General features: G+C 37.2%; 1 protein-coding gene across 2 annotated transcripts; it reads right to left on the reverse strand.

The window, feature by feature from the left end:
* Window positions 1-6,137: 6,137 nt before the first annotated feature.
* Window positions 6,138-26,762, reverse strand: DCLRE1A (DNA cross-link repair 1A). Of its 2 annotated transcripts, none has more exons than XM_038578846.1 (10): window positions 26,543-26,762; window positions 24,806-25,950; window positions 21,190-22,878; window positions 19,400-19,533; window positions 18,144-18,262; window positions 15,032-15,172; window positions 13,341-13,486; window positions 12,396-12,550; window positions 8,410-8,551; window positions 6,138-7,043 (listed from the first exon to the last, which is right to left on the reverse strand). In XM_038578846.1, the coding sequence occupies exons 2-10, from the start codon at window positions 25,266-25,268 to the stop codon at window positions 6,883-6,885; spliced, it is 3,150 nt and encodes a 1,049-aa protein (XP_038434774.1). In that variant the 5' UTR covers window positions 25,269-25,950; window positions 26,543-26,762; the 3' UTR covers window positions 6,138-6,882. The 2 variants fall into 2 exon arrangements, with proteins under 2 accessions (XP_038434774.1, XP_038434773.1); XM_038578845.1 differs by lacking the exon at window positions 26,543-26,762 and adding an exon at window positions 26,307-26,416.
* Between the last annotated feature and the right edge of the window lie 38 nt (window positions 26,763-26,800).

Consider the following 26,800-nt stretch of genomic DNA (forward strand, 5'->3'; position numbering starts at 1 on the left):
CCTGAAAACATTAAGTCAAAAAAGCCAATCACAAAATACCACATATTATATTCCTTTTCTGTGAAATGTCCAGAATAGGTAAATCTATAAAGCCAGAAAGATTAGATGCTGTCTAGGATGAGAGTGGGTGGCGGGGGAGGACTGAGGAGTGACTGCTAACAGCTATGGGGTTTCTTTTTGGGTGATAAAAATAATCTAAAATTGGTTGTGGTGATGGTTGCACAATTCTGTAAATATACTAAAAACCATTGAATTGCACACTTTAATGAGTGGATTATATGGTATGTGACTATATCTCAATAAACCTATTTAAAAAAAAGTAACAGAATTCAGCACTCTTTCCATGGATAAAAGACCCTCATAAAAATAAATTGGCTGATTTAGCAAAACAAGAGTATTTGGCTTTTACTCCCCCTCCAGACACTGTTGCTTTTAGTTCATTTACAATTTTATCTACTTATCCCTTGTGATACGTAATCAGAGCTCAGAGCCTCAACAGGAAGTCCATAACTGTTCTTTCAAACAAACTTAAAAAAACAGTTTAATAACATTATCTAATAGTGTATTAAAGCACTGCTTTGATGCCATTTTATGATCTTAAGTTCTGCTTTCCATTTTGAAATAACAGAAGGGCTTATACAGATAATCTGACTTTACAAAACTTTTTCTCATTGAAAAAAAGTCTATCATATTTAAGACAAAGCAAACTGTGTTCTTAGGTGTTTTTAAATCCCTATGTAATCTACAATAGCTCTATAGGGAGTTAAGCCATAAAATGCAGTCCCAAACATAAGAGCAGCACTTACATAAGCAAGTTTCATTTAAATTAAATGAGCTTTTTTAAGAGTTCAATTGATCACTCATGAATTATTTACCTGTGTTTTGTGTCACTAATTTCTCATGTATCCTATTTCACCAAGTAGCTCATACAATTCCAAGGTACCCCAATCTCTCCTTTCTCAAGATATAAAACTGCACAAATTTATCTCTGAAGTATTTTACATATGTTAGCCAACCCTCTAAGGGAATGCTAAACTTCTCCAAGGCAATGACCTTGTCTTAAATATCAACACCTCACAGATATCCCATAATTGCAATGTGTCGAGGTTCAAGACTTGGCCCCGTTCTCCTGTTAAACTCTAATTCATATACTTATATACTATTCAATATGGGCATGTGTATTGATACCTAACTCAGTTTTTCTTCATTTCCAACACAAATTTGTGTTGACTGCCCTGAAATCTTCAAAAATTCTCGATTTTCTTCAGACTAACCTCCCAACAGCCTTAGTATGGCTATCAAAGCTCTTTGCCATCTTCTCCCACCTACCCTTTCTAGGCTGAGCTTCACATGCTAACACATCAATGCTCAAAGTTCCTCTCCCACACTCTACTGTCACATCTCCAGGACTTTGCGGTCTCTTGGATTGCTCTCCAGTCTCTCAGAAGTCTGTCAGTGTTTTTAAGAATCATGTAAAAAATCATCTTCTCTACAGACTATTCCTTATGAGAATTAATTTTTCCCTTTGAAGTGCTCCCAGGCACTCTGGTGTTATACCACTTTTCACAGCTTGACTTTTACAGTGCTTAGAGGCATGTCTTTCTTCCCTAATATTCTCTGATGTTCGAAACCATTTTATTCATGCATTAGTCCCCTAAAGGTTTGTAACCCCACCCTATACAGAATAATCACTCAATACATGCTTGCTAAGTTGCTTTTTTTTTTTTTTTTTTTTTGAGATCTTATTTATTTGAGAGAGCAAGATAGAGCATGAGCAGGGGGAAGGGGTAAATGGAGAGAAACAAGCAGACTCCCTGCCCAGGGAGCCTGTTACAGGGCTTGGTCCTAGGACCCCAGGATCATGATCTGAGCCAAAGGCAAACAACTGACTGAACCACCCAGGTGCCCCTAGACTGAACTGTTCTTATCTTAATTTCCCCACAACACCCAAGAATAGTGTGGAGCACATAGCAGTTAATCACAAATAATGCTGATTGATAAAAGTTCTTGCAGGGAGGATTTAAATCCTTAATGACTGAATTTAGTGTAAAAAAAAAAGTGTCAAGGGGCACCTGGGTGGCTCAGTGGTTGAGCATCTGCCTTTGGCTCAGGTCATGATCCCCAGGTCCTGGGATCGGGTTCCGTGTCAGGCTTTCCATAGGGAGCCTGCTTCTCCCTCTAGGTCTCTGCCTCTCTCTCTCTTTCTCTCATGAATAAATAAATAAAATTTTTTAAAAAAAGGTGTACAAAAAAAGTGATACATCTTGACAAAGAAAAATTTATTCTCTAAGTTGTTTCCACACTGAATTGGACCTAAGTAACAGAGCTTTTGGTGTATGGAAAACAATGAGCTGAGTAGTTTGAATATATTTTTATTTTCAGTGGTTCTTCTGGAGTGAAAGAATTTTGGATGCAGTGAAACGGCAGGACACCTGCACCCCAATGTTTCTAGCAGCAATGTCCACAATAGCCAAACTGTGGAAGGGGCCTCGGTGTCCATCGAAAGATGAATGGATAAAGAAGATGTGGGATGTATACAATGGAATATTACTCAGCCATTAGAAATGACAAATACCCACCATTTGCTTCAACGTGGATGGAACTTGAGGGTATTATGCTGAATGAAGTCAATCGGAGAAGGACAAACATTATATGGTCTCATTCATTTGGGGAATATAATAGTGAAACGGATTATAGGGGAGAGAAAATGAGTGGGAAATATCAGTGAGAGTGACGGAACATGAGAGACTCCTAACTCTGGGAAACGAACAAGGGGTAGTGGGTGGGGGTTGGGGTGACTGGGTGATGAGCACTGGGTGCTAGGCTATATGTTGGCAAATTGAACTCCAATAAAAAAATATACAAAAAAAAAAAAGGAATTTTGGAAGTCAAATTCTTAGAATGTACATGGATTTTTCACTGTTTATTCAAGATTCATTCAAGTACTTACCATTAATTAGTAATGTCTCTGGACCAGACACCGAGAAAGGTGCTGGATGATAAAATGAATATGATAAGCCCTGACTTGAAGGGGACAAGTCTCAGCAGAATCTGGGTTGGGACAAGTCTCAGCAGAATCTGGGTTGTGGTGGCTCAGAAAACAGGACTAATTAACTCTATGTTGATGAATCTGGAAGTTCTTTAAAATGTACACTTTTAAATTCAGATTATAATATGTATGTTTCAATGTATATTAAAAACAAATATATATGGGCAGCCAGGGTGGCTCAGCGGGTTTAGCGCCGCCTTCAGCCCAGGGCCTGAGCCTGGAGACCCGGGATCAAGTCCCACGTCAGGCTCCTTGCATGGAGCCTGCCTCTCTCTCTCTCTGTGTCTCTCATGAATAAATAAAATCTTAAAAAAAAAAAAAAGATATAACACTATTTTATTTAGAAAACCACTTTAGATTCAGCAAAACACATAAATAGATGCTATAAAGCAGGGCCTGGGAAGATGGTAAGGCAAGAGTTTTCTAGTATAAAATGCAGGGAGGCTTTCCCTCCCCAGGCCATGCAAGTGCAGGGTCAGCCTTGAGAACCAGTGCCCTGCTTTGAATCATGTACCCTAACCTCTCCTGCCTCACTCTAGTTCTGGCTCGGCTATGAATATTTAAGAAAATAATCATTTTGTGTTATACTCAGTTTTGTGCACTTGGTACACTTCATAACAAATGTTTTATAAATTATTTCTGGCTTACCAAAAATGGAGCTGTGAACTCATGGGGCACTGGAATGAGACCTATGCAAAGAGCAGGTCTACTTTTTTTTTTTTTTTAAGATTTTATTTATTCATGAGACACACAGAGAGAGAGAGAGGCAGAGACACAGGCAGAGGGAGAAGCAGGCTCCATGCAGGGAGCCTGACATGGAACTCGATCCTGGGTCTCCAGGATCACGCCCTGGGCTGAAGGTGGAACTAAACCGCTGAGTCACCCGGGGCTGCCCAGAGCAGGTCTACTTTTTGGAGGAAGGGGCAGATATTAAGGGAAAGAGGCAATAATATAATTAGCACATTATAATGACTATCATGCTAAAAGCTTCCAACTATTCAGATTAGAATTCTTATACCTAAACTGTTCTGCTATTATCTATAACCATTAACTTATGGTTTTGCTGGCTTTGAATAACATTTTTTTTTTAAGATTTACTCATTTTTTTTGAGAGTGAGAAAGGGAAAGTGTGCAGGGGCGAAGAGGGGTGGGGAGAGGGAGGAGAGAGAATCTCAAGCAGACTCTCCACCCAGTGTGGAGACTGATAACAGGGCTTGATCTCACAACCCTGAGATCACTACCTGAGCCAAAACTAAGAGCTGGATGCTCAGCTGACTGTGCCACCCAGGCACCAATCAAATAACTTCTTTATTGGAATTTTTCTAAGGTCAATATTGAGTGAACAGTAATATTTCACTCAATATTACTGCATGAACAGTAATAAAACCACCAGAAAGGTCACAAGCCAATATTAATATTCTTTCAAGACAGATTATTTCAAGGATTAGTACTTGAAGATGACTTCCCTTCTTAGTTCCTGAGTCTAGTTATTGATGGGTAATTCAGGACCAAATAGGAAAATTTTGAAGGCATTTGGTTTATAGGACTGGAACTCAGTAACCAAATACATCATGAACTTAAATTTGTTGTTCTGAAAACTAGTTTCATATTTAGGTACATTAATAAATACAGCAGCAGGGATAAGTGATTTAGATTTGAAAGGGCATTGACATCGAGTAGGAAAGATTTTCCTGTTACACTGAAGCCATGACAACTGGGAATCAGTTTGTCAAGTGTTACTGCCTCTGGGAAATCAATGTTCAGTGTCAGGTAAGATTGCAGAGCAGCTCTCTGAAAAGTTCCAAATACAGATACAGTAGAACATCTTCCTCTGGGATGGCTTAATTCTATTTCTTCCTTACATGTGTATAAGATGCTCAAGAGCTGTCATCCATTTATTTTGGGTTGATTTATTATGGTAGATTTCTTCTTTCATTTCACTTTAAAACTGAAATTTTTTATCTACCGAAGTGTGAGGTGTTGGAACTAAGAATTTCATATATAGCTCTCCATGGAGCCTCGAGAAGTTTGGCTGTGATTGTGACTTATATTTAAAACTCTTTGGGGTGATCCCTAAATGAGGTTCTGCATGTTCTGTGGCAATGGCAGCACACAAAGTCATTCTGAGCTGCTGTAAATAGTGCTGTTTGTGTAGAAAGAGGTTTTTTGTACTGAATAATAAAAAGGCTGAGGCTACCCTTAAATAATATGCCTGGATTTTCCAAGTAAAACCTCTAAAATCATGAAAAAAATCTTTTTTTTACCAATGAAAAAGGACAATTCCTAAAAAATACCCTATTACTCAAATAATAAGTTAAAATGACCGTAAATGACTTGACCATCTCCCCTGTATTAAAAATGCCTATATTTGTGAGCTACACAAAGTCTTTCTAATTTAACTCTTACTAACTAAAGTTTAAAACATCAACCCCAAACAAGTTAATATATTTTAAATGTGTAATTGAAGTCAACTGAGAGTTAAATTGAGTTTATTAATGTTGTAATAAATTACAACAAGCTCCTAAAAGTTTTTCTTCCCTTAAATGTGATCCCTATCACCCTTACCTACATAGCAATGCAAAATCCAAGCTTGTGAAAATAAAGTTCATGAAGAATACTATCCTTACTGAAATCGTTACTGGAAATAATTTTCCATGAAAACATTTTTTAAGAAATGTCTTAGAGGAGGCTTGGTCAGTTAAGCATTTGCCTTCAGCTCAGGTCATGATCCTGGAGGCCCGGGATCAAACCTAGCATCAGTGTGTGTGTGTGTGTGTGGCGGGGGGGGGGGGGGGGGGGGGGGGGCGCGTGGGGGTGGTGCTCAGCAGGGAGTCTGCTTTTCCCTCTGCCCCTACCCCTGTTCATGTTCTCTCTCCTTCTCAAATATATAAATGAAATATTTAAAAAAGAAAAAATTTCATTTCTAGAGGTAACATAAGAATATGCATTTATACATATATGTATACATATTCATTATACTTGTTTTCTTAAATCCCAGAAAAACATTTTTAATATGCATTGGCTTGCCCCAAATGTTCATTTTTGGATCAGCTACTTAGTCTGTGTTGGAGACATCAAGATTCATAAATAAATTATATAATCTCATTTATTATTGCAAATCCCAATGTTGCAATCAGAATTTCTAATTATCTGATGTCTTGAATAAACAGTTCAAATAAACATCTATTCAGGTAAACTTTTCACCATCCTTTATTGGGTTATTACCTAGGGTGTTTTTTTTTTCCATTTATTTATTTTTACCTAGGGTCTTTAAATCACCTTCCTTAGCATCAAATGTTATTTTCACTGAAATTTGATAATTGTATGAACATCACAGTTATAATTCCTAAAAACCTAAATTATAATTCCTAAAAATTCCTAAATTCCTAAAAAGACACTGTGGCAAATTTAAGATTACTTTTTATTTAAGTATCATATAAAAGTTATCTCATAAAAATATGCTCCATATTAAATAATTTTAAAGATACATACTTATAGACAATGCTTTCAATGTCACTTATCTATTACCATGAATCCTTTGGTCCCTAAGGCTGCCTTTGTTGCCTCTCCTAAGGCTAGATGCAGAGTATAACTGCTCCTGAGGGAGGAGCAAGAATCAAGGGTACTTGGGAGACTAGTGTCCATCATTACTGATGATGCTGCGAGATACCTGGCACCATAAACATGCTATTTAAACACAAATGAGAAAACAAGCTCTCTAAGCAGCCTTCACAGGGCTTTCCATACAAAGCATATTTCATATCAATAAAGATTTAACTAAGTAATGAGCTATACCTAAGTTACTTAACAGTTCTGAGTCCTTTCGGGTAAAGTCAATATCCAGCTTCCAATTTCCACTCTTTAAAATATTTCTCCATTGTCCTCCTAGATTTCAAGGTACCAACATTCACAGTAGGTATGATTTTCTGGGGCTTCAGCCACTGAACAAAACGTTTCAGTTCTAGGTAGCTGCTGTGTTCACTATAAGGGATTCCTGAAACACAAAAGAGAAGATATTGCAGACAAAAAAAAAAAAAAAATCGAATTATTTTTTATAAATACACAAGGCCAAAATAAAAAAGGAAAGCAATCCAGAGTATTTCTGTCAAAAACTTCCTGGTGCTTTATTTCTGATTTTAAAAAATGTGTTAATAACTTATATGGAGAATAACAATTAAAATATTAAAATGATACAGAAACTTTGAGCATTAAATAATTCTACTGCTTTTCCTATAGACACTTCATATGCATGTTTATAGATTCTTATTTTTAATTAGGCTTTCTTTTTATTTTTTTAATTCTTTTTTTTTTTAAAGATTTATTTACTTATTTATGATAGACATATAGAGAGAGAGATAGAGGCAGAGACACAGGCAGAGGGAGAAGCAGGCTCCATGCCGAGAGCCCAATGCGGGACTCGATCCCGGGACCCCAGGATTGGGCCCTGGGCCCAAGGCAGGCGCTAAACCGCTGAGCCATCATCCAGGGATCCCCTAGGCTTTCTTTTTAAATTAGGCTTTTCTCTTTAAGCACTTAACTCAGCTATGGACTTCAGGAAAATCCTGGAAAAAACAAGAGTAAAATTTGAAGAGTATCAAGCAATTGACTCTTGGTTTCCAGAGCAAGTAAACGGATTATAGTCCCTGAGCTTTGCACACAGAAAAAGTAAGCAAAAAATAATAAAAATAAACATAAAATCTTAAAAATCCCTTTATCTTTACTGAAGATCAAGTGCCACAGAGAAGGGGAGAAGGAGACTTGTTTTAACTGGGATCTTTAGGGGCTGAAATTAAGTCATTAGTCTAGGGACATAGCAAAAACATTTCCGTCAGCCACAATTACAATAAACAATTTCTGAGGACAAAGGCAAACCTCCTCCACAAAATGAGAAAAATGAGTCAAATCTGTTCCTCTTGCCGTCATGGCATTGAACCCAATCTTCCTGCTGACAGTTTGCCAGTGGCACCTGAGCTTCCAGACTCAACTGCATTGCCCACCCCTCCTCTCAAGCACTTTTAGGGTTCCTCGAGATAGCACTGATCTCAAAAATGAAATAATCTGTATTAGCCAGTGTCTTTTTACTCTTGTCACATTCCTTTCTATCACTGTATGTACTAAAAGATGCAGTTTTAGAGTACAAAGAGCAGAAACTAGATTTAAAAGATTCTTTGGTGCCTGTTCTTCTTGGATCTTTTTTTTTACAGCTCTTTTTATTGTTTATTATTTTTATTTTTAAAATTTAAATTCAATTATCCAATATACAGTACATCATTAGTTTCAGATGTAGTTTTCAATAATTTATAGCTCTTTTTAAAAATGTCGTAACAAACATTAAAAGTGAAAAAATTTCATAATTATACCATATATTGAAATGTTTCCTTTGATCTGAGGAACAATGTCTCTTATATTAGTTAACTGGTTAGAATGCGTCCATCCTGTAGGCCGAAAAGCCAAAATCTGATTAAATTCTCCACCGCATTTCTTCAAATGACTCTGTAAAGCCTGTTAAATAAAAATAGGATATGTATTTAATAGTCAGTGAAGGTGGGTTATGTGGCATAAAACAAAATGATCACATTGGCATAGTGTTAGGGAGTGTGCACTTGGTAAACATTAATTTGCAATAACCTAGAGTTGTACTTCCAGAAAAAAATAAAATCACTGAAAAAGTAATTTTTCCTTTTATCTAAACTTAAAAAAAAAGTGCAGTCTGAAAAAAAGTAAGATGAGGTAGCCTTTAACATAAGAATTACAGATTCAAAGATTACAATTCAGATAGCTACCAAAGAAAGAAAGAAAGAACTCTCCAAATCCTACTACTATTAGGATACTGAATATACTGTTAGGATGTTACAGATACTAGTATCTAAGAGTATTTCTGTTAGAGATACCAGTATCAACACTGGTAAACAGCAGCCCAAAATTATCCACATGTATATATGTACAACGGAGGACTGACAGATAAATGGGAATAATTCTGTGAACGGCATTATATTCAACATGTACATATATTTCAAAGACACACACTAGCACTCTTCTCAGGGTCTCACTCCTTTCTACCCTTTAAACATGAACTAGAATACTTTCAAAACTTTTTCATGCTACTAGAGTTGGAAGTTCTATGGTTCCCTAATAAATCGTGAGTAGAACTTTCCAAACTAAAGTCATCATAAGTGATGACATTTGATGAAATCTGAAAATCAACAACTAAAGTTCAATCTTTGAAAGGTAAGAAAAATCCAAAGAAAGACAGTAATGGTACAAGAGACACCAAAAGTCTAATACTTTTGGTCTTCAGGCAAAACCCACAGTGTCAAGGGCTTAGTATAAATTTATAATTAAGTTCTAATTTACTTTAAAATAATAAAAAAATCTAAACTGCACATGGTGCCATCTTGGATTTCCAGAGGTCTCCTTTTTCTTCCTTAATTATTCATACTCTGAACTGTTGTAAAAGATGCTGGTAGAAAGTTCTGAAGAAAACAGACAAATCCATGCATCCATCTACTTTGTCCCTCATTCAATACATGTCTGTTCCAGTATTAGGCCACATTGTGGTGTCAGAATGGTGAATAAGAGACACAGCCCTTTACCTTCTGGAAGCTGAGAGGCTAGTGGGGAGATGGTCAATAAAACCCACTTTCTGGGTCTTTTTTAAAAATGGAAACCATATGCCCTTTCTTAACTTTTTCTAATTCTTATCATCTATTATACCATCAGCAACTAGAAGCCTTACAGACTGACCATTTCACAAAGGGCTCATTTTTTGTAGAAATTCCTAGAAATGGGATTGTTGAGTTAAAGGATTTACCCCTAACTTCCACTTCTATCCATGATGGATGAGCATGCTCATCTCTCTAAATCATGGCATGGGAATATTACCTTTTAAAAAAGCATACCAATTTGGTAGGAGACAAACATTCTTGTTTTGTTATTTTTATGTTTGATTACTAGTCAGAGGCTAAACATATGATTGTGTTTTTTTACTTTGTTTTTTTTTTTTTTTAAAGATTTTATTAATTTATTCATAAGAGACACAGAGAGAGGCAGAGACATAGGCAGAGGGAGAAGCCGGCTCCCTGTGGGGAGCCTGATACAGGACTTGATCCCAGAACCCTGGGATCATGACCTGAGCCAAAGGCAGGCGCTTAACTGCTGAGCCACCCAGGTGCTATTCTATATGATTGTGTTTATCAGATATTTATACTTCACTGGTAAATTAATAACAATCTTTTGATTTCTCCTTTGTATCAAACAATGATCTCTTATTAATTCAAATACCTACCATTTAAAGAGTCGTATTTCTTACCAACTACTGCCTCCCCACAAAAAAAAAAAAGGTTAAGCTATGGATAGATAGCTAAGTTTTCATTATAATCCCTGCAAATTTTTGGATTTTTGTCTAGCATAGTCTAGGATCTAGATAACGTGATACTATCTGCTTACTTACCAACCCTCTTCCCCTGGTCCTCACAAAAGAAAGGAAACAATACAAAACTGAGGTTTAGTGCAATTACACATTTAATATCATAAAGTGAGAGTCCAATTTCCAATACAGGTCATAAAACATATCCATTCCTATTTGTTTCACAAGTTCACTCAGTAGAATTAAGTGAGAATTTCTGCTTTTCACGAAACAAATTAGAGTTACCACAAAAACATCATTAACCTGTGCCACAAAAATTGATGATATTACTATCCAAGCCAAACATACGGGAAGAGGCTGCCAGCAGCTGCTAGTCATTCATTAACTACAATCCGGGAACTACTGCCATTTTATTAACTTTATTAAGAATGATCTAGTCAAGGGGTGCCTGAGTGGCTCAGTAGGTTAAGTATCTGCCTTCAGCAAGGACCTGGGATGGAGCCTTGCATCTGGCTTCTTGCTCAGCAAGCAATCTGCTTCTCCTTCTCCCTCTGCCCCCGCAAGCCACTCATGCTTGCTCTCTCTCCTTCTCTAATAGATCTTTGTTTCTTTTCTTGTTTTTGTTTTTTTTCTTAAAAAGAATGATCTAATCAACATAAAGTCTCTGATCCATGACCTGTCTCTGTTTATTGGTAACCAGTTTGTGATAAAAACTGATTTTGGTATATGGTATATGCCACTAGAATGGTTTTTCAGTAGGTTAATCCTCTATAACATTATTGTTTATTGTCGTAATGTCTTACCACATTCAGTCAACCAGCTTTATTTTTTTTTTTAATTTTATTTATTTATGATAGTCACATAGAGAGAGAGAGAGAGGCAGAGACACAGGCAGAGGGAGAAGCAGGCTCCATGCACCGGGAGCCCGATGTGGGATTCGATCCCGGGTCTCCAGGATCGCGCCCTGGGCCAAAGGCAGGCGCCAAACCGCTGCGCCACCCAGGGATCCCAGTCAACCAGCTTTAAATCAGAGGTGGTAGTCAATCCATATCACATATATGGATTCAGGATGTTGAACTAGATAGCATGAATGGTTTTATAGGGTTTCTAGGACTTTCAAGCCTGCCTTACAAACCCTGAAAATCATATCTGTTTACATTTTCACAAAATGTCATTAGCTCTGATGCAACAAAACTATTTTTGGTGGCAAAATAAAAAAATTGGCTTTAAGAATTAAGATATAACCTCATGGAAGCCATTGGCTTTCTGCTTTATCTGGGTTTTTGAAGACAAGAAATTTTTAAAAGTGTTATTTTTTGAAATGTCATTTTGGAAATATCTGGTCACATATGTATCTTTTTTTGTTGTTTATTTGTTTTTGAGTAGGCTCCATGCCCAATGAGGGGTTGAACTCAACTCTGAGATCAAGGGCCACATGCTCTACCAACTGAGCCAGGCAGGTGCCCCAACCTCTCTCTATCTTAACCTACACCTTAGAACTGACACTAGAAGTTGCTCTCTTAGGATACACTTCTACTATTTCACTTAATCCTCACAACAAGTAAGTTTCCAACATATTATCAATGTTATTGGGATTAATGTTAATACAGAAAAGACCTGAAAAAAAGAACTCCTTAGAATTCTCTGTTCGTTTCCCTACTCAATGGAAAGAACTAGAAGACAATCTTAAACACAGAAGATTTAAATGACCAGACAGTTACACACTTTTCTATTTTTGTTTCTTTTAGGACAATTCTCTAGTCCCTGTGGACATCTGAATTACTCCATGCAGCTACACACACATAACAAATTAAAAAATTTTAAATTACACTTAAAAGGTTTTCTGGGGCAAGGTTTACTATGACTCCACTATAACTAAATTCCTCTGCCTTAAATACAGGTAAAGTGGGATTTCAGTTTATAATCGTTGTATTATCTTTTCTAGTCCATCCTAAAAATACATATTCTATGAATGCTTACCTTAAAGTTAATTTGCATCATTGGGAGAAGGTGAACCAGTGAATTGCACATGTCTGTAGTGATGAAGGAATTAAGATCTGGTATGTTGAGGCACTGTAAGGTTTTATATTTTTCTTGGGACATGGCCACTCTTGAACCTAAAACATCAGCAATGGCTACAGGCAAAGGAAAAGGTTAAAAATAGCATAACTGCAGCTTATGAAAAAAATTATAAAGTTACAACCTAATCAAAATTTTAAATAATAATTTACCAACAATAACAAAAGAAATTCAAAACATTCACACTTTTGCTATATTTCAAAAAGGCTGAATACTTTTATTGGTTAACTGTATGAAATAAATTGTGAGAAATCCAGAGAATTTATTTTTAAGGACCTAGTATTTAAAAACTGCAAAAGACGGATACAAAGGGATAGAAGAAAAGAAGGAACCAAATTTGGAGGAGTTAAAACTCCAGCTTTATCATTTCGTATCTTAATGTTTGACATGATGTGGCCATAATTAGGAAGAAATGCAAAGTATTTTGTGAAATAGTATATATAATGCCATCTTGACAAATTGCAATTACATATTCTAAATCATTTATGTACAAAAATGAAAACTGTTCTCTAAAATAATTAAATTGATGGTTATCCTCAAAGAATATGACTATACAGTAGTTATTTTTCAAAGTTCCCTGAAATACTAGTGTAGCCTGGACATTTCCTCTGTAAACATTCTGCAGATGTAAAGGCTGCCATAAACACACTTATCAAGTGTTTCTAATAAGTTAAACCTTTTAACGTTTAAATGAATCCACTCTATCAAGTTTTTCTTCAAAGGTAATATTGCACCATTTCAGGAAATAAGTATCAAGTACAAGCATCCAGACTGAAAGGGCTTTATGCAAAAGAGGATCTGATCTTTATAATATATTAATGTAAATTAGATACAGCTACTACCCACCTAGGAAGACTTTCTCTTTTCCAATAGAATAAGTGCCACAGACAACCAGAACACGTGGGTTTCGAGTTACTGCCTCAAAGGCAGTGTTGATGGCAAACTGGATAACCTCTTGCTGAGACGGAAAGGAATATTCTGGGCTGCAATATCTGTAATATGGAAATATGGTACTTACTAAACGAGCACCAAGAAAGCCACAGCATTAAGGTAGATGCTATTTTAGAAACCAAGCTCTAGCTGACTTACATGTAGTGGTTGTGTAATATATTAACAGCACTGCAGTTATTCCCTTGCCTATGGGTAAAATATTTGTTATGAGCCATGGATAATTTATGTTGGAATTTTATATCTCCAATACGTCTTTTACATTATATTTCTTTTATTGTCCTCACATAAAGAAGTTGCCTCTTTTTCCTCAAGAACAGTTCTAGCTGGCTATTTTAGGTATGAATATATACCCCAGCATCTTTTTAACTTCAATCACTATCAAAGGAAATACTAGTGATAGGGATTATCTCTGAACTAAAGAAGTCTGATTTAGTTTAAAAAATTCTTAAAATAATGAAACCAATCATTAATTTAATAAAGCAAATTTATTTATTTATTATTATTTTTTAATAAAGCAAATTTAAATCAAACAGTTAATATTCACATGATTAACTGCTCCTCTGAGGAGATACAGAAATGTATATAGTATTACAAGAATATAATAGATCCAGTTGGGTTAACCTCAATGCAATCACACCTAATGAAGAAAGGTTAACCGTAAGACTACTAGCTAGCTATTGCTACTTGGGATGAAAATTAAGCATTTTTTTTCACTTAAAAAAAGTCATAAAGTACAAACATTGAAGAAACATTTTTTCTCATTTTCAAAATTGTTTTTGCTGGTCAGCCATAAGAATAGAGAAAACACTTGTCTTTTTTCTGATGAAAAACCAATAAAGAAATTCAGAATTCTATTTGCAGAGCAAAACGAAGCAAAAAAAAAAAAAAGTTTGTTTTTTTACTATTTTCTTAATGTATTTAGTGTTTAAAGTACATATAAAATAATTAGCTATACTGTTAGAAAACTGGATGTGAAAGACCATCTTTTACTAAAATACGCCATCCAAACTCACTTCTTAAAACAGGTTGAAATAGTTGACATAATTCATTTCTAACCAACTGATGAGATACTTTAATATATAATAAAAAATAGCTTGTACCATTATATTTATAACATTTAGGAATTCAAAGCTGTCACTTATAAATTACTTTTGGAGAAAGGAACAAAGTACTTTGAATATTCAAAAATACAATCACATTTTGGCCTCTGTTTCTTCTTTACAATTACAGTTAATAGTCATACATATACTTTGAAAAGGTAACTTAAAAGGGTATTTTCTTAAAGTTTGCCTCCCAATTTTTCTTCCTTGTTTCAGTAACAGGATCCTCACATAAACCAAAGGAAATCACAAAAAAAGAAAAAATGGAGTTGTATTTGGTTAAGACAGGTCATCCAAATTTGTTCTTAAGCAAGTATGTATTTTTTCAAACAGCAGTTCTCTGATAAAAACTTAAAATGATCACTGACAAGAAGCCATCATTTTGGTTACCTAAGCAACTGTGCAAATTGTTCATAATAAGCAGGGCAAATATTGTCAGTGGGGTTAAAAAAAAAAAAAAAGGCATACAAACAAAGCCTTTCTTACGTTGTATCTAAGTAAAGCGTGTGGACTTTCTGGCCTGCAAGACGAGAACGTTCCATCGTGGGATCAGCTCGGAAGTCACCAGTGTGTAACAGGACATTACCATTAGGAAGATAAAACAGGATCATGACAGCACCTGGACAGCTGAACACAAACATTTCAAAGGAAGAGTCTTAATGCATGCAAGGCAGCTGAAGGACTTCAATATCAACCAGTTAATACCCTCTAGTAGGAACCACAGGACACAGCACTGTACTATAGACAAAACAGCGCTTAAGCAAGTTTACATCACAATAATAATAATAAGAAAAAGTGGTGTGCAGGATAGGATTGATTCAGCAGGCTAGGTTTGTTTGAATGCCACACTTCCTCACCTAAGGCCTGTCTTTAGGATTCATCCTTGGCTGGCCCTTGAGAGAGGAGCTGAATTCTTGGAATATGCTGCCTGGTTAAGAGTGCTTTTTATGCCTGAAGCATGGGCCATGTGTTACCAGTTTGACCAGATAGTTTATGCTAATATTGTTATCTTTGGTAAATATCTGTTTTGCTCTAGGGGACTGGAGTCTGAGGAGCTGAGGCAAGTCACGTGGTATTGTATGTGTATGTAACTGACCCTCATTAAAAGCCCTGGCTGGACTCACATGAGCCTCCCTGTCTGGCCATGCTTGGCATGTGTGGTGACACAGCACTGCTGGGAGAACTAAGTGCGTCTGTGCTACTCGTTAGAAAAGGATACCTGGAAACTTGTGCCTGGTTTCTCCTGGACTTTGCCCCCATTTGCCTTTTCCCTTTGCTGATTTTAATCTGTATCCTTTCCCTGAAAGCATGAGTACAACAGCTCTTCTGAGTCCCATGGGTCCTTCTAGTGAACCACTGAGCCTCAATACTGCCAAAATACATAGAGCTTTCATTATTAATTCTGGGAAAACACTGGGAATAATTACTTTTGTAATTAAAACTTCCTTTTGCCTTCCCACCCCAAAACTTCAGACCACAATGACTTTACTGGGGAATTCTATCAAACACAAAAGGAAGAAATAGTACCAATCTATACAACATCTTTCAGAACAGAATAGAAGGGAATAGTTCATGTGGCCAGTAGTACTCCAATATCAAAACCAGACAAAAGCATTATAAAAAAAGGCAAAAACTACAGACCAATATCCATTACGAAAACAGACACAGAAGTCCTTAACAGAATATTTAGCATATCAAATCCAGCAACACATATTTTGTAAAGGATACTCCATGAAGACTGAGTGGAGTTTATCCCAGTGATGCAAGGCTGGTTTAACATTCAAAAAGTCCAGCAGCATCATTTACCCTTTTTAACATCATAGAGGAGAAAAATTATATGATCACCTCAGTAGATGTTGAAGAAGCATTTGACAAAAGTCAACACCTATTCATGATTACAAACTCTCAGCAGACTAGGAATGGAAGGGATTTTCTTCAACCTGATAAAAGGCATCTAAGAAAAACCTATTGCTAACATCAAGCTAAAGGGAGAAAGAGTGAAAGCTTTCCTCTTTGGGTCAGGAACAAGGCACATCTGCTCTTACCACTCCCATTCAACACTGTACTAGAGGTCTGAGCCAGGACCATGAACAAGAGGGGAAAGAAGCATTCTGAATGGAGAGTAAGAAGTAAAACAAGATTCTCTATATTTGCAGATGACACGATACTACATTCAGGAAATTTTCAGGAATCTATAAAAAACCTACTACAATTAATGTGCAAGTTTAGCAAGGTCTCAGGATACAAGGTCAAAAAACAAAAATCAGTTGTCCATCAAGAGGTGAACAAAGACATCATAGTGTGCCCATACAATAGATACTACTCAGCAATAAAAAGAAACAAACTATTGATACACACAGCATGGATGAATCTCAAAAACGTGATGAGTGACAGAACCTGGATGCAAAAGAGTACGTACTATGTGATTTCATTTTGCTGAATCTCTAGGAAAGACAAATCTAATCCATGGGGACAGGAAATAGATCAATGCTCCCCTGGGCTGGAATGGGGCTTGGGGATTGACTGCAAAGGAGCACAAGGAAACCTTTTGGGATAGTGACAATTTTCTGTATTTTTACTGTAGTGGTATTACATGTGCTCAGTGGGGAGTCGGCTTGAGAGTCTCTTTCTCCCTCTTCCTCCCTCTTAAGAAAGAACGAAGAGAAAGAAAAAAATAAAGAACAAACAGCAACAAAGTTAGCAGACAAAAAGTTAAAAGCAACCTGAAGCGGGAGCACGGGTTTGGATTTTTAGAGATCTAGTCTTAATTTTAATTCTCTAAGCACCTCTGACCATTCAAATCATATATAAAAAGTATGAAGAAGCAAGTTGACAGTTGGATTTCAGTAATAGGATACTGACAGTGCTTTACATTAAAAAAAACAAAAAGGGAAAAAGGGAAACCACTTTCTAAGAAAAAAAAACTTCCAAGTCTTTAGTATTAAAAGCCTGAGGGATTTCTTTCTTTCTTTTCTTTTTAAAGATTTTATGTACTTATTTGACAGAAAGCAAGGGAGAGAGTACAGGCCGGGCAGAGGGAGAAGCAGACTCCCTGCTGAGCAGGGAGCCGATTTGAGGCTCAATCCCAGGATCCTGGACCATAATTCAAGTCAAAGGCAGAGCTTAACTGACTGAGCCCCTCAGGCACCCCCTGAAGGATTTCTTTAAAAGGGAAAAAAGAAAAATCCTCTGGTATCTGAATGGAGTGCAAGCTGTTAACTTACATAAGTGATATTAAAGAAAACGGCAAAAAAAAAAAAAAAAAATAAGGAAAATGGCAAAAGGTTAGCTCTTCAAAACAGCAGCAACATGTTAAAATATTTTTTAAAAAAATAAGATGGAGTCTCCTATGTCAAGGATAGTAATTTAAACTGCATTAAAAATGAATTAGATAACATTTAAAGGACCTTTCTACATTTAATCTGATTCTGTAATTGAATGTTATTTTTTTTCAAAAGGAGAACTGTTTTTACTTAAAGTTTTAAAAATATCAACCACATTAGTTCCAATAAAAAGAAGTTCTTAAACAGATGTACTAATACTTTATTTTAAATATTTTTAAAATATAAGCTAGTTTTAAGGTAACTTTAATACTTACTGATTGGCATCAAGCAAAACAACTTTTACACCATTTACTATACATTCAGTGTCCATTGGCAATGGATGGATGTATTGTTTTTGCACGTGAAGTTTGCTCTTCAACAAATTGCCAGTTATCTGCAAAACAGAATGTGCTTATTGCTGATACAGTACAACACTAAATTGTTGTGGGACACAACAATAAAACAGATAAAGTCTTTTATTTCAGATCTAGTTTGGAACCAAGTATCTTAGTCTCTCTGTTTTCCCACTTACTTGTATTCATGGAAACCCTCCAGAATGTCAGGAGGACCTTCCTACAAGGACTACGTCACAACTGTGCTTAAACATGGTTCACTGGCTCTCCCTCTCCTGCGGAAAGTCCCTCATCCCCAGATGATATACAAAACCCTTCATTATCTGGCCCCTGCACATTTCTGCAGGTTTATCTTCTGTTAGAGAATAACAGAGAATAAAGAGAATTTCTCATGGTTAGCTGTTCTGAATTGTCTCAAGTGCCTGCAATGGGTAGATTTCCCAGGCGTCTATGCCAGTGTACAAACTCTACTCTCTACCTAGGATGCCCTCTCCTCTTTCTTCCGCCCGGTTCTGGAATTGGACAGACCTGTGTTCAAATTCTGGCTCTGCCACTACTAGCTCTGTGACTTAGGACATACCACTTAGTCTCTCCCAACCTCGGTTGCTTCATTCATAAAAAGAGATTCATTTTATTTCAATGAAAATAATGCAAGAATGCTTGAAAATTAAATTGAAGTTTTAGCCAAAGCCCTTAGTAGTAGGCACTAAAATAGTCACCTTTTAATAATTAATTCAAGGTATCTTTTCCACCACTTTCTCTGAATTTGGCCTGGGGCAGAATACAGCACTTTCTTCTTCTATTTGCTGGCGTCCCATTCAGTTTTCTGTCGCAATATCAATCCTACCACAGTGTATTTGCAAATGTATCCTGTGAAGGCTGTGAGCTCCTTGAAGTTAGGTATTTTGCCCTGAAAGTCTTTTTGGGCACTCAATAAATGTTTACTGAATGGAACTTAGGTGTTTTAATACACCATGAAGTAGTTTACTGTTTCCATATAATAAAGCATTTTTAAAAAGTCTTGTAACCATTAGCAATAACTCATTTAGCTTTAGACTCTTGATGTTTTCTCACATATTTTCTAGTAGAATGATAGATTTTACAATGTTAATTGTTCTTTTTTAACCACATGCTTAGAAATTCACTGCATCCCATAAATTTAGAAGGCAAAAACTTACCTCACTACAATAAACTGGAAATGTGAAGTTTTTAGACAATCCAGCATAATGATCAGAATGAAAATGTGTGAGAAAATAGGCTGTGCACCCTTCAACCAATCCGTACTGGAAGGCATCAACTGTAAAGCCAGTCCCTGTAAAATGAGAAGAGCACACAACTGCTTGAGCAATAGCCAATGGAGTAAAATGTGAAAGACATCCAATTCGAATATAGTGAACTCCCTTACGTCTTTACATCTGTTTCAACGAGCTTCATAATTTAAAAACTTATGCCACATAAATTCAGCCAAAAGAGGATACTACAGATGAAAATGAGTCTTTTAAGTTTATACTAAATATCCCAGTATTGGCTCCTAAAAAAATTTTTTTATGTACTTTTTTTTTTTTTTTTAAGTAGGTGCCACATCCAGTGTGGAGCCCAACAAGGGGCCTGAACTCACGACCCTCAGATCAAGACCTGAGCTGAGATCAAGATTCAGATGCTTAACCGACTGAGCCACCCAGGCTCCCACTGGCTTTTTTTTTTTTTTTTTTAAATGAGCAACTGTACCAAAAAATTTAAAATACTAAGTTACAAACCAATTGTTTTACTGATCTAAAATCCTTTACTTCTGCAAAACTGCAAAAGGAAAATGCTCACTTTCTTCTTATTTTATTCTATTGTGGCAACTGATACTGGAGGGTACAAACGGTCAAAGGCCCAAATAACCATACATATTACAGTGGTTGTGGCCTCCACTGGGTCACAGTACAATAACTGATGGACAGCATATCTGTAGTATTTGAATTTCATTGTGGGGGATGGGAGGTTGGAGGTGAAGAAAGGAAACAAGAAAATAAATTCCAAAAAAAAAAAAAAAAAAAGGTTACCTGAAGAAGCAAAAAAGGGAAAAAATAGAGCTGAGCTGTTCTGAAAAGTGTTCATGAAAGAAATAATCACCACATGTATAAACTATGATACCTAAGTCATAAGCACACCTTCACAATGCCACTGAGGCTTAGCCACACATGGCACACTAGTCTCAAGCTCACTTACAATATAGAAAATTCATCAAATAAGTATTAAAAAACAAAACTGGTGCTGTAAGGTACATAAATGATATGCCCTATATAAACATTTTGAGCAAATTACAGATTGCAGCTATCAAAGTACTTTGCACAATCTTTCTGAAACCAGGTGCATTTTGGCAGATTTTATATTATTTTTAGAAGAATTATTGGTCTACAATACAGTTCAATTTACTACACATTTTTCTAACTCGTCTATGAAGGCATGAGAAATGACAAAATATAAAAAAGGCTGCGGAAATAAGTTATGATTTAGAGGTTAAAAATGACAATTATTATGACCTATACAATCTGTTAATTTTCCTTCTTTGAAGCTATTTAGTGCTTTGTATTTCTAAGTGCTTAGAGACCGTTTTAATGAAATTTTATTATAATTTGTTTTTATAATTACTTACAGACAGCCTTCCCTCCTTCCACATTAAGCTGACCTTTACTCATCTGTGTCCTTCTGTAAAATCTATATACGAGTATCTTGTGTGCAAAATACTATATATTTATACTTAATAGATATATTTATATATTTAATAAAAGTTTGCTGATTGGGGCAAAAGCATTTAAATAGGCAAAAAATCTATGTTACATTTCAATGAGGTATAAAAAAACAAAAGAAATACACAAAATTGTTCTATACAAATACACACAGACACAACATGGGTAATAAACATGAAATTTTTAAAAGTCGATTTTTTGTAGATATATTAAGCATTGGCATTTGAACTTACCAGGTATTTTCTTATAGAATGGACATGTCTTTTTTCTTAACTGTCCTGCATTAGGTGACTCTGGAATTTTCATATTCCCTCTCTGCAGCCTGCCACAAGCTGATTTTATGGAGACTTTGTCTTTCTTTAAATTGACTGTTTTGGATTCTGTCCTGTTAAGGTGATGTGACCGCTTCTGAGGTGTTCCTTCCTCTAGTGAATCTGACTTTTTGAGTCTCTTTCTTCTTTGTGGCCTCTCATTAGAAACTTCCACAGAGGGCTGACTCTCATTTAAATTCTTTGCATCAAATTCTAAATCACTTAAAGATTTTTCTGCTTTCCTCTTGCGCTGCCGGGACCTCTTTTCATTAGGACTTACAACTGGATTTAAGTTCATCCCTCCTACTGCACTTTCCCCCAGCAATTTCTCTTCCTTTCTTTTGGGGGGTAGTCCAAAATAAACACCTATATCCATTTGTTTCATTACCTTGGGAGATGGCTGTGTTGCAGGACACTTGGGACCAGATGGTGACATTTTCAGAGACTCGGCAGCAGTAGGTGCGCCGGAAGATTTCTCTGTATTTGGAACCATAACTTTACTGTCTAGTCTACCACCTAATGCCTTTCCGCAGACACACGCTGAGTTAGTATTGTTCTTAGCACTGAAGTTCTTACTTGATAATTTTCTGATTTTACTTTGGGTTGGATGGAAAGAAAGATCCCCTTCTCCCTGGCTTTCGATTGCCTTCAGGATCTCACTATTAAGTGATGGAAGAGGAATCTGATTGCAAACACCTGATTCTTCAATGACCTGTTTCTGTTTATTTGATTGAGATGGGTGACGTTCTGGCTTTCCAAGGTTTGCTTTAGCAGCTTGATAACTAGAAGTAAGCCCCTGTGCTAATGCAGATGGAAACAGCACAAAATCATGACCAGGATGTGCTGGATCCTCACATGAAATAACACTTCTATTTTGGGAAAAAAGTTGAGATGAACCAATTAGAGTGTTGTATTTATATAATACTTCATGGTATTTATCCTGAATTAAGAAGCTGTCCATGTGGGGGCCACTTTCCTGCTGGTCCATCAGGAAGGCACCATGGAGTTTTTGAGACGAAGTAGAGCTGTTGTCATCCTCTTCCAGGCTGCCATCTTTAGAGCTTCCCGTAAAAAAGAGTTCCTGCTGCGAAACACCCAGTGTTTCATCCATAGTGTAAGTCTCCTCGTCACTCTGAAGCGGAGAATAAGAGATTTCACAGCTGCTAAAGTCATTTTCTGGCAATGGGGAACGTATGTGTTCTGAGTTGCTTAGGATGCCTAGTTCCTCAGCAAGAGGGAGACCGACTCCTACCAGTTTGTCATTATTAATACCTTCTGGAAATTGTGGGGTTTGTTGGGACGTTTGGCTATTTGTTGAAGAAGAAATCTTTTTATTGGTTTCAGTTGGAGATTGAAATTTCCTGAGACACGGTGTCACTAATGAGGGATGAGTTGAAACATTTAAGTCTTCTGATTGCTTCCAAGGCAGAGGCCATCTTTCCTCAAGGCCACAGAGAAAGCTTGAGTTAGTCTCATGGCAACAATCCCCTGACGGATGGGCTGGGCTGCTGACAGGACTCCTGCTCGCCCTGCTCTGAGCCAGCAGGAGGTGAGTGTATCTCTTGAAATGAGAAGGAATTGTTGAGGTGCACAGGAGACCATCAGGACACTCTGAAAATTTTAAAAAAGAAAAAAAGTAGCGCAGGATCAAAGCCCAGTGTTAACACGTAAGTGATAAGTTACCAACCATACTTTGAGGCCTTAAGAACTTATCGTTACACAATCAAAATATCTGGCATAAAATAACAGTAATCCAGTATGGTTTTGCAACGCGCTTATTATTTTTTAAACAAATACTTAAGATTTATTTTCAGATAATCTTTTTCCCAAAAAAAATGTTGTAAGGCTAACACCTTTTCTTCCCTTTAAATAACTCTCAAAAATATGAGCCCCTTCAAAACTCAGTTCATGTTTACACAAGGTATTCACAGGCCTTCCTGTTTCACCATCGCTCTGGCAATAGAGAGTGAAAAAGACTAGTGTGTCTCTCAGAGAACTAAAGTTCTAGCCCAGTTTTTGTCTTATCAAGCAATACAGATTTGGGACGATTAGAGTATCCTATTAGGGTCCATCATTTAATACTTACACTGCATACAAGAGTAACAACAATCTTAGTTATAGCTCTTCATACACTAAATAGATTCTAAGATTCGAAATTCAATTTGGTAACTTGTTAATAATATGGCTTTAATAACCTGGAAACTATTCCCTGTTATACTATTATAATTGAGAAACATTCTGTAAACCATCTTGGCATATCCCCTTCTATGTTAATTTCCAGGGGGTTTTTTGTTTTTAGGTTTTATGTAAGTAATTTCTACACCCAACATGGGCTCCACCTAACAACCCTGGGATCAAGAGTTGCATGCTCTTCAGACTGAGCCAGCCAGGTGCCCCAATTTCCAGGTTTATCAAAAAATGACCCACTCTCCCTCCCAAAAAAGACTGGTTACATTAAATTAGAAGACCTCATCGATGAACATAATTAAAACCATCACATAAAAGTATTTGTTATGGCACAGAATTCAGTTCAAGAAGAGTCTATCTGTGATGCTATTCAAAGTAGTTTAGTGAAAAATCAAAAGAAAAATCTCTTTGAGGTGGCTTTCTCATAAGACATTTCACCCTGAGCTGCTCACCATAGGACTCCAACTTCCATTTCTGATTTTCAAGCCACTTAAAAGCAAAATACTAGCATTTGATGAGACTTTTGCTTTACATGAAAAAAAAAAGCTAATGCCAAAAATTTTTAAAGTTCCTTTGCGTCTTTATGCAGTACTTTAAAATAACTAGAGGTTAATAATGTCTCTGAATCATACATAACATGAAAGCCATACTGAATAGTATTTTTATTTTGCTGAATTTTAATTCTTTGAGATTAAAAAATCCATATATGGTATACATAACTTTGAAATCTACAAATCATCATAACAACCCATTCTTCAGATACTCCAAGTAGGACTACCTGTTAAATATTATATAAAAGATAATAAAAGCATAGCATTACTTCAGTTATCACTTGGCACATTTTTTAATTTGAATCTTATAAATGTAAGACTCCTTCCCAGATCTTCTTCCTTTACCATAGCATGACAAATTCAACAGAATCCTGTTTAGAAGACTCATAATTCTCTAAATTTGTTTCACAAAAGATAATAGGCATTCTTTTAAGAATGCTCATCTATAAAACATTAATACCACTTACTTTTTGCAGTCATTGTGAGAGGCAAGTAAATAGTGAAAGCATCTAGTAGAGTATGTGCTCAATTAACATTTATGAAAAATCACTGAGATGTTTAGGAACTTCTATGACACAATATAATGCATTTCAACTGTTTTCAAGTTTGCAACATTCTTTAAAATTATACCATTGACTATGATCTTTTTTACCCTTCTCAAGAAGGGTTTCCTTGTTTCCTTCCAGGGTAAATAAATTATTGATACTTTACTGCTTGCCTTGCTTGTTCCACAGACTCCATCTGGCTTAATGCAAGTCTTTTAGACTATTTAAAGACCACTCCCTTTTTTGTAGTCTTACCTGTTTCAGAGACTGGTGGAGAATCCAAACATTCAAAAACATGCCATCGAGGTGTCTGACCTAGCAATGAGGAAAAAGGCATCTGGCAGTTTGGGCAGTATCCATCATAAACTGGACGTATCTTTGGTGATACTTGTTTATTTTTGAGGGTCCTACAGTGCTTTCCTGGAGTGGTTTCCTTGTCTTGGGACTGGTGAATACCATCGCCACAACTAGAATTCTGACTAGAAGCTACGGAAGTCTGACTACCTGTTTCTCCAAGGCACATTTCAGGGTCCTTTGTCTTCTCTTGGGCTTCTACAGTTCTCTTTTTATTTCTCTTTCGTGTCGACTGGCATTTTCCATCTGTTGCTTTTTCAACAGATTTTCGAATATTCTCAGAGCAATTGTTTGTTTGTACCGATTTGGGTTTTCTTTTAGACTTGTATTCCCAGATGTCTTCTTCCAAAACATCTTCTAACATGGCAAAATGATTTTTTTTTTTTTTTAGCAAATTAAGAATGTATTTCTGGTTATAAAAATTTTTAATGGAAATATATTTTGCTGAGAAAAAAAAAGGTAACTTGATGGGAATCTAAAGCTTTGGTAGTGGATATATTGGCAAACTACAGACCTTACACCTGCAAGCACCTGCTATTCCATTTATACCACAATAAAATTAAGAGAACCTACCACAGGGGTAGCCTCTGAGAAGTTTCCCATTGTGACTACTATTTCATTCAAGTGTGTTGGCCTTTCCAAGGACTCGATTCATAAATATAAGAATCAGTAGCACTTCGAAAACCAAGCGCTAAGAGGAAGTATAGGTTCAACGGCTTAGCTTAGAATGAGGTTTGCACAACAGTTATGATGAAGGTCGGTCCTGTGGGTTCCCTTTGAACTGGACAATGCTCCAAATAACTCACAAATGCCACAGTCCCTGGGCAACTGGTTTAGCAGGTTTCCCGCATATTAAAAGGCTGTCTCAGCTCCCTAGTACCACCATAATCACACACCAGAAGCAAAGAGGTGTGTCGTTCAGGCGGGGTGGGGGCGGGGTGGCGGACTAGTAATTAATTGCCTGCATCCGTGACTCTTGGATATTCGATCACTTCGCTTTTCCTGGGTCAGTCCGATTATCTTCTTCCAGCAGCGAGGAACCAACACTGCACAATGAACAAACAAGATTCAAATGCATGAAGTTGTGTTTGCACCGAGGTCACCCACACTGCACTCCTAAGTCCACACTGCAGAGGCGGCCCGCCCCAGCGGTGGCCAGCCTCGCTCTCCATCAGCCTCAAAACCAAGGTTCACCTGCCGGAGGCCTCCCACCTGCTCCACCTGGTCTTTGAACTCTGGAGGCTGCAAGGCCAAGGAGCGGGGCCTTACGCTTTGCAGGGCGGGGAGACAGTGAGCTGCGAGCGCAGCTGGTTCCATAAAAGCTAGAGAACCGTCCGCTGCTGAAGTCGGAGGCAGCCCTCCCCCTCCCTCCCCCGCCTCCGGGATCCTCGCCTGAGCCCACCTGCCCCCCGCACACCCTCGGGAGCAGCTCCAGCTGCGTCCGCTCCCCTCGGCGCCCCCCTCCCCCCTGCTCCGCTGGCGAAGTGTTCGCGCTCGCACTTTCAGCTCCGCGGGGCGACAAGATACGGTGTCCGTGTATAAGCCAAAGCCATCGCCAGTCACTCCCAACTTAAAAACAAACAAACAAACAAAAAAACACCTATATCAGGAGGCTATTCCTACTCCCCCGCCCTTTACCTTTGGTGTCTTGGCGGGAACAGCTTTTCCCCTTGCTAGTGCTGTGTCGAATCGGCTGACCCCGGTCTCAGGGCGGGACTTTGAAAAAGTTTGTGTCCTTTTTAAATCCTACGGATTTATTTTATTTCCGCTTTGTTCTAAAGCCTGCTAATTTCCAAAGTGAGGTGTGTGGGGGTATAGGGCTGTCAGGGCTCCTGGAATGCGGACCCGGAATCTCTCCCCATGCTGAATCTGGCGCTCCGAATGTCCAGCCGAGCC

The sequence above is a fragment of the Canis lupus genome, chromosome 28 (genome assembly GCF_011100685.1).
Source record: "Canis lupus familiaris isolate Mischka breed German Shepherd chromosome 28, alternate assembly UU_Cfam_GSD_1.0, whole genome shotgun sequence".
Lineage (NCBI taxonomy): Eukaryota > Metazoa > Chordata > Mammalia > Carnivora > Canidae > Canis > Canis lupus.

Coding starts and splice junctions, on each gene's coding strand:
- DCLRE1A (XM_038578846.1), bottom strand. CDS start 25,268: ATGTTAGAAGATGTTTTGGAAGAAGACATCTGGGAATACAAGTCTAAA. Junction 15,173..18,143: donor GTTTTGCTTGATGCCAATCA/GTAAGTATTAAA, acceptor GTTTGTGTTCAG/CTGTCCAGGTGCTGTCATGA. Junction 13,487..15,031: donor ACGCTTTACTTAGATACAAC/GTAAGAAAGGCT, acceptor TCCATATTACAG/ATATTGCAGCCCAGAATATT.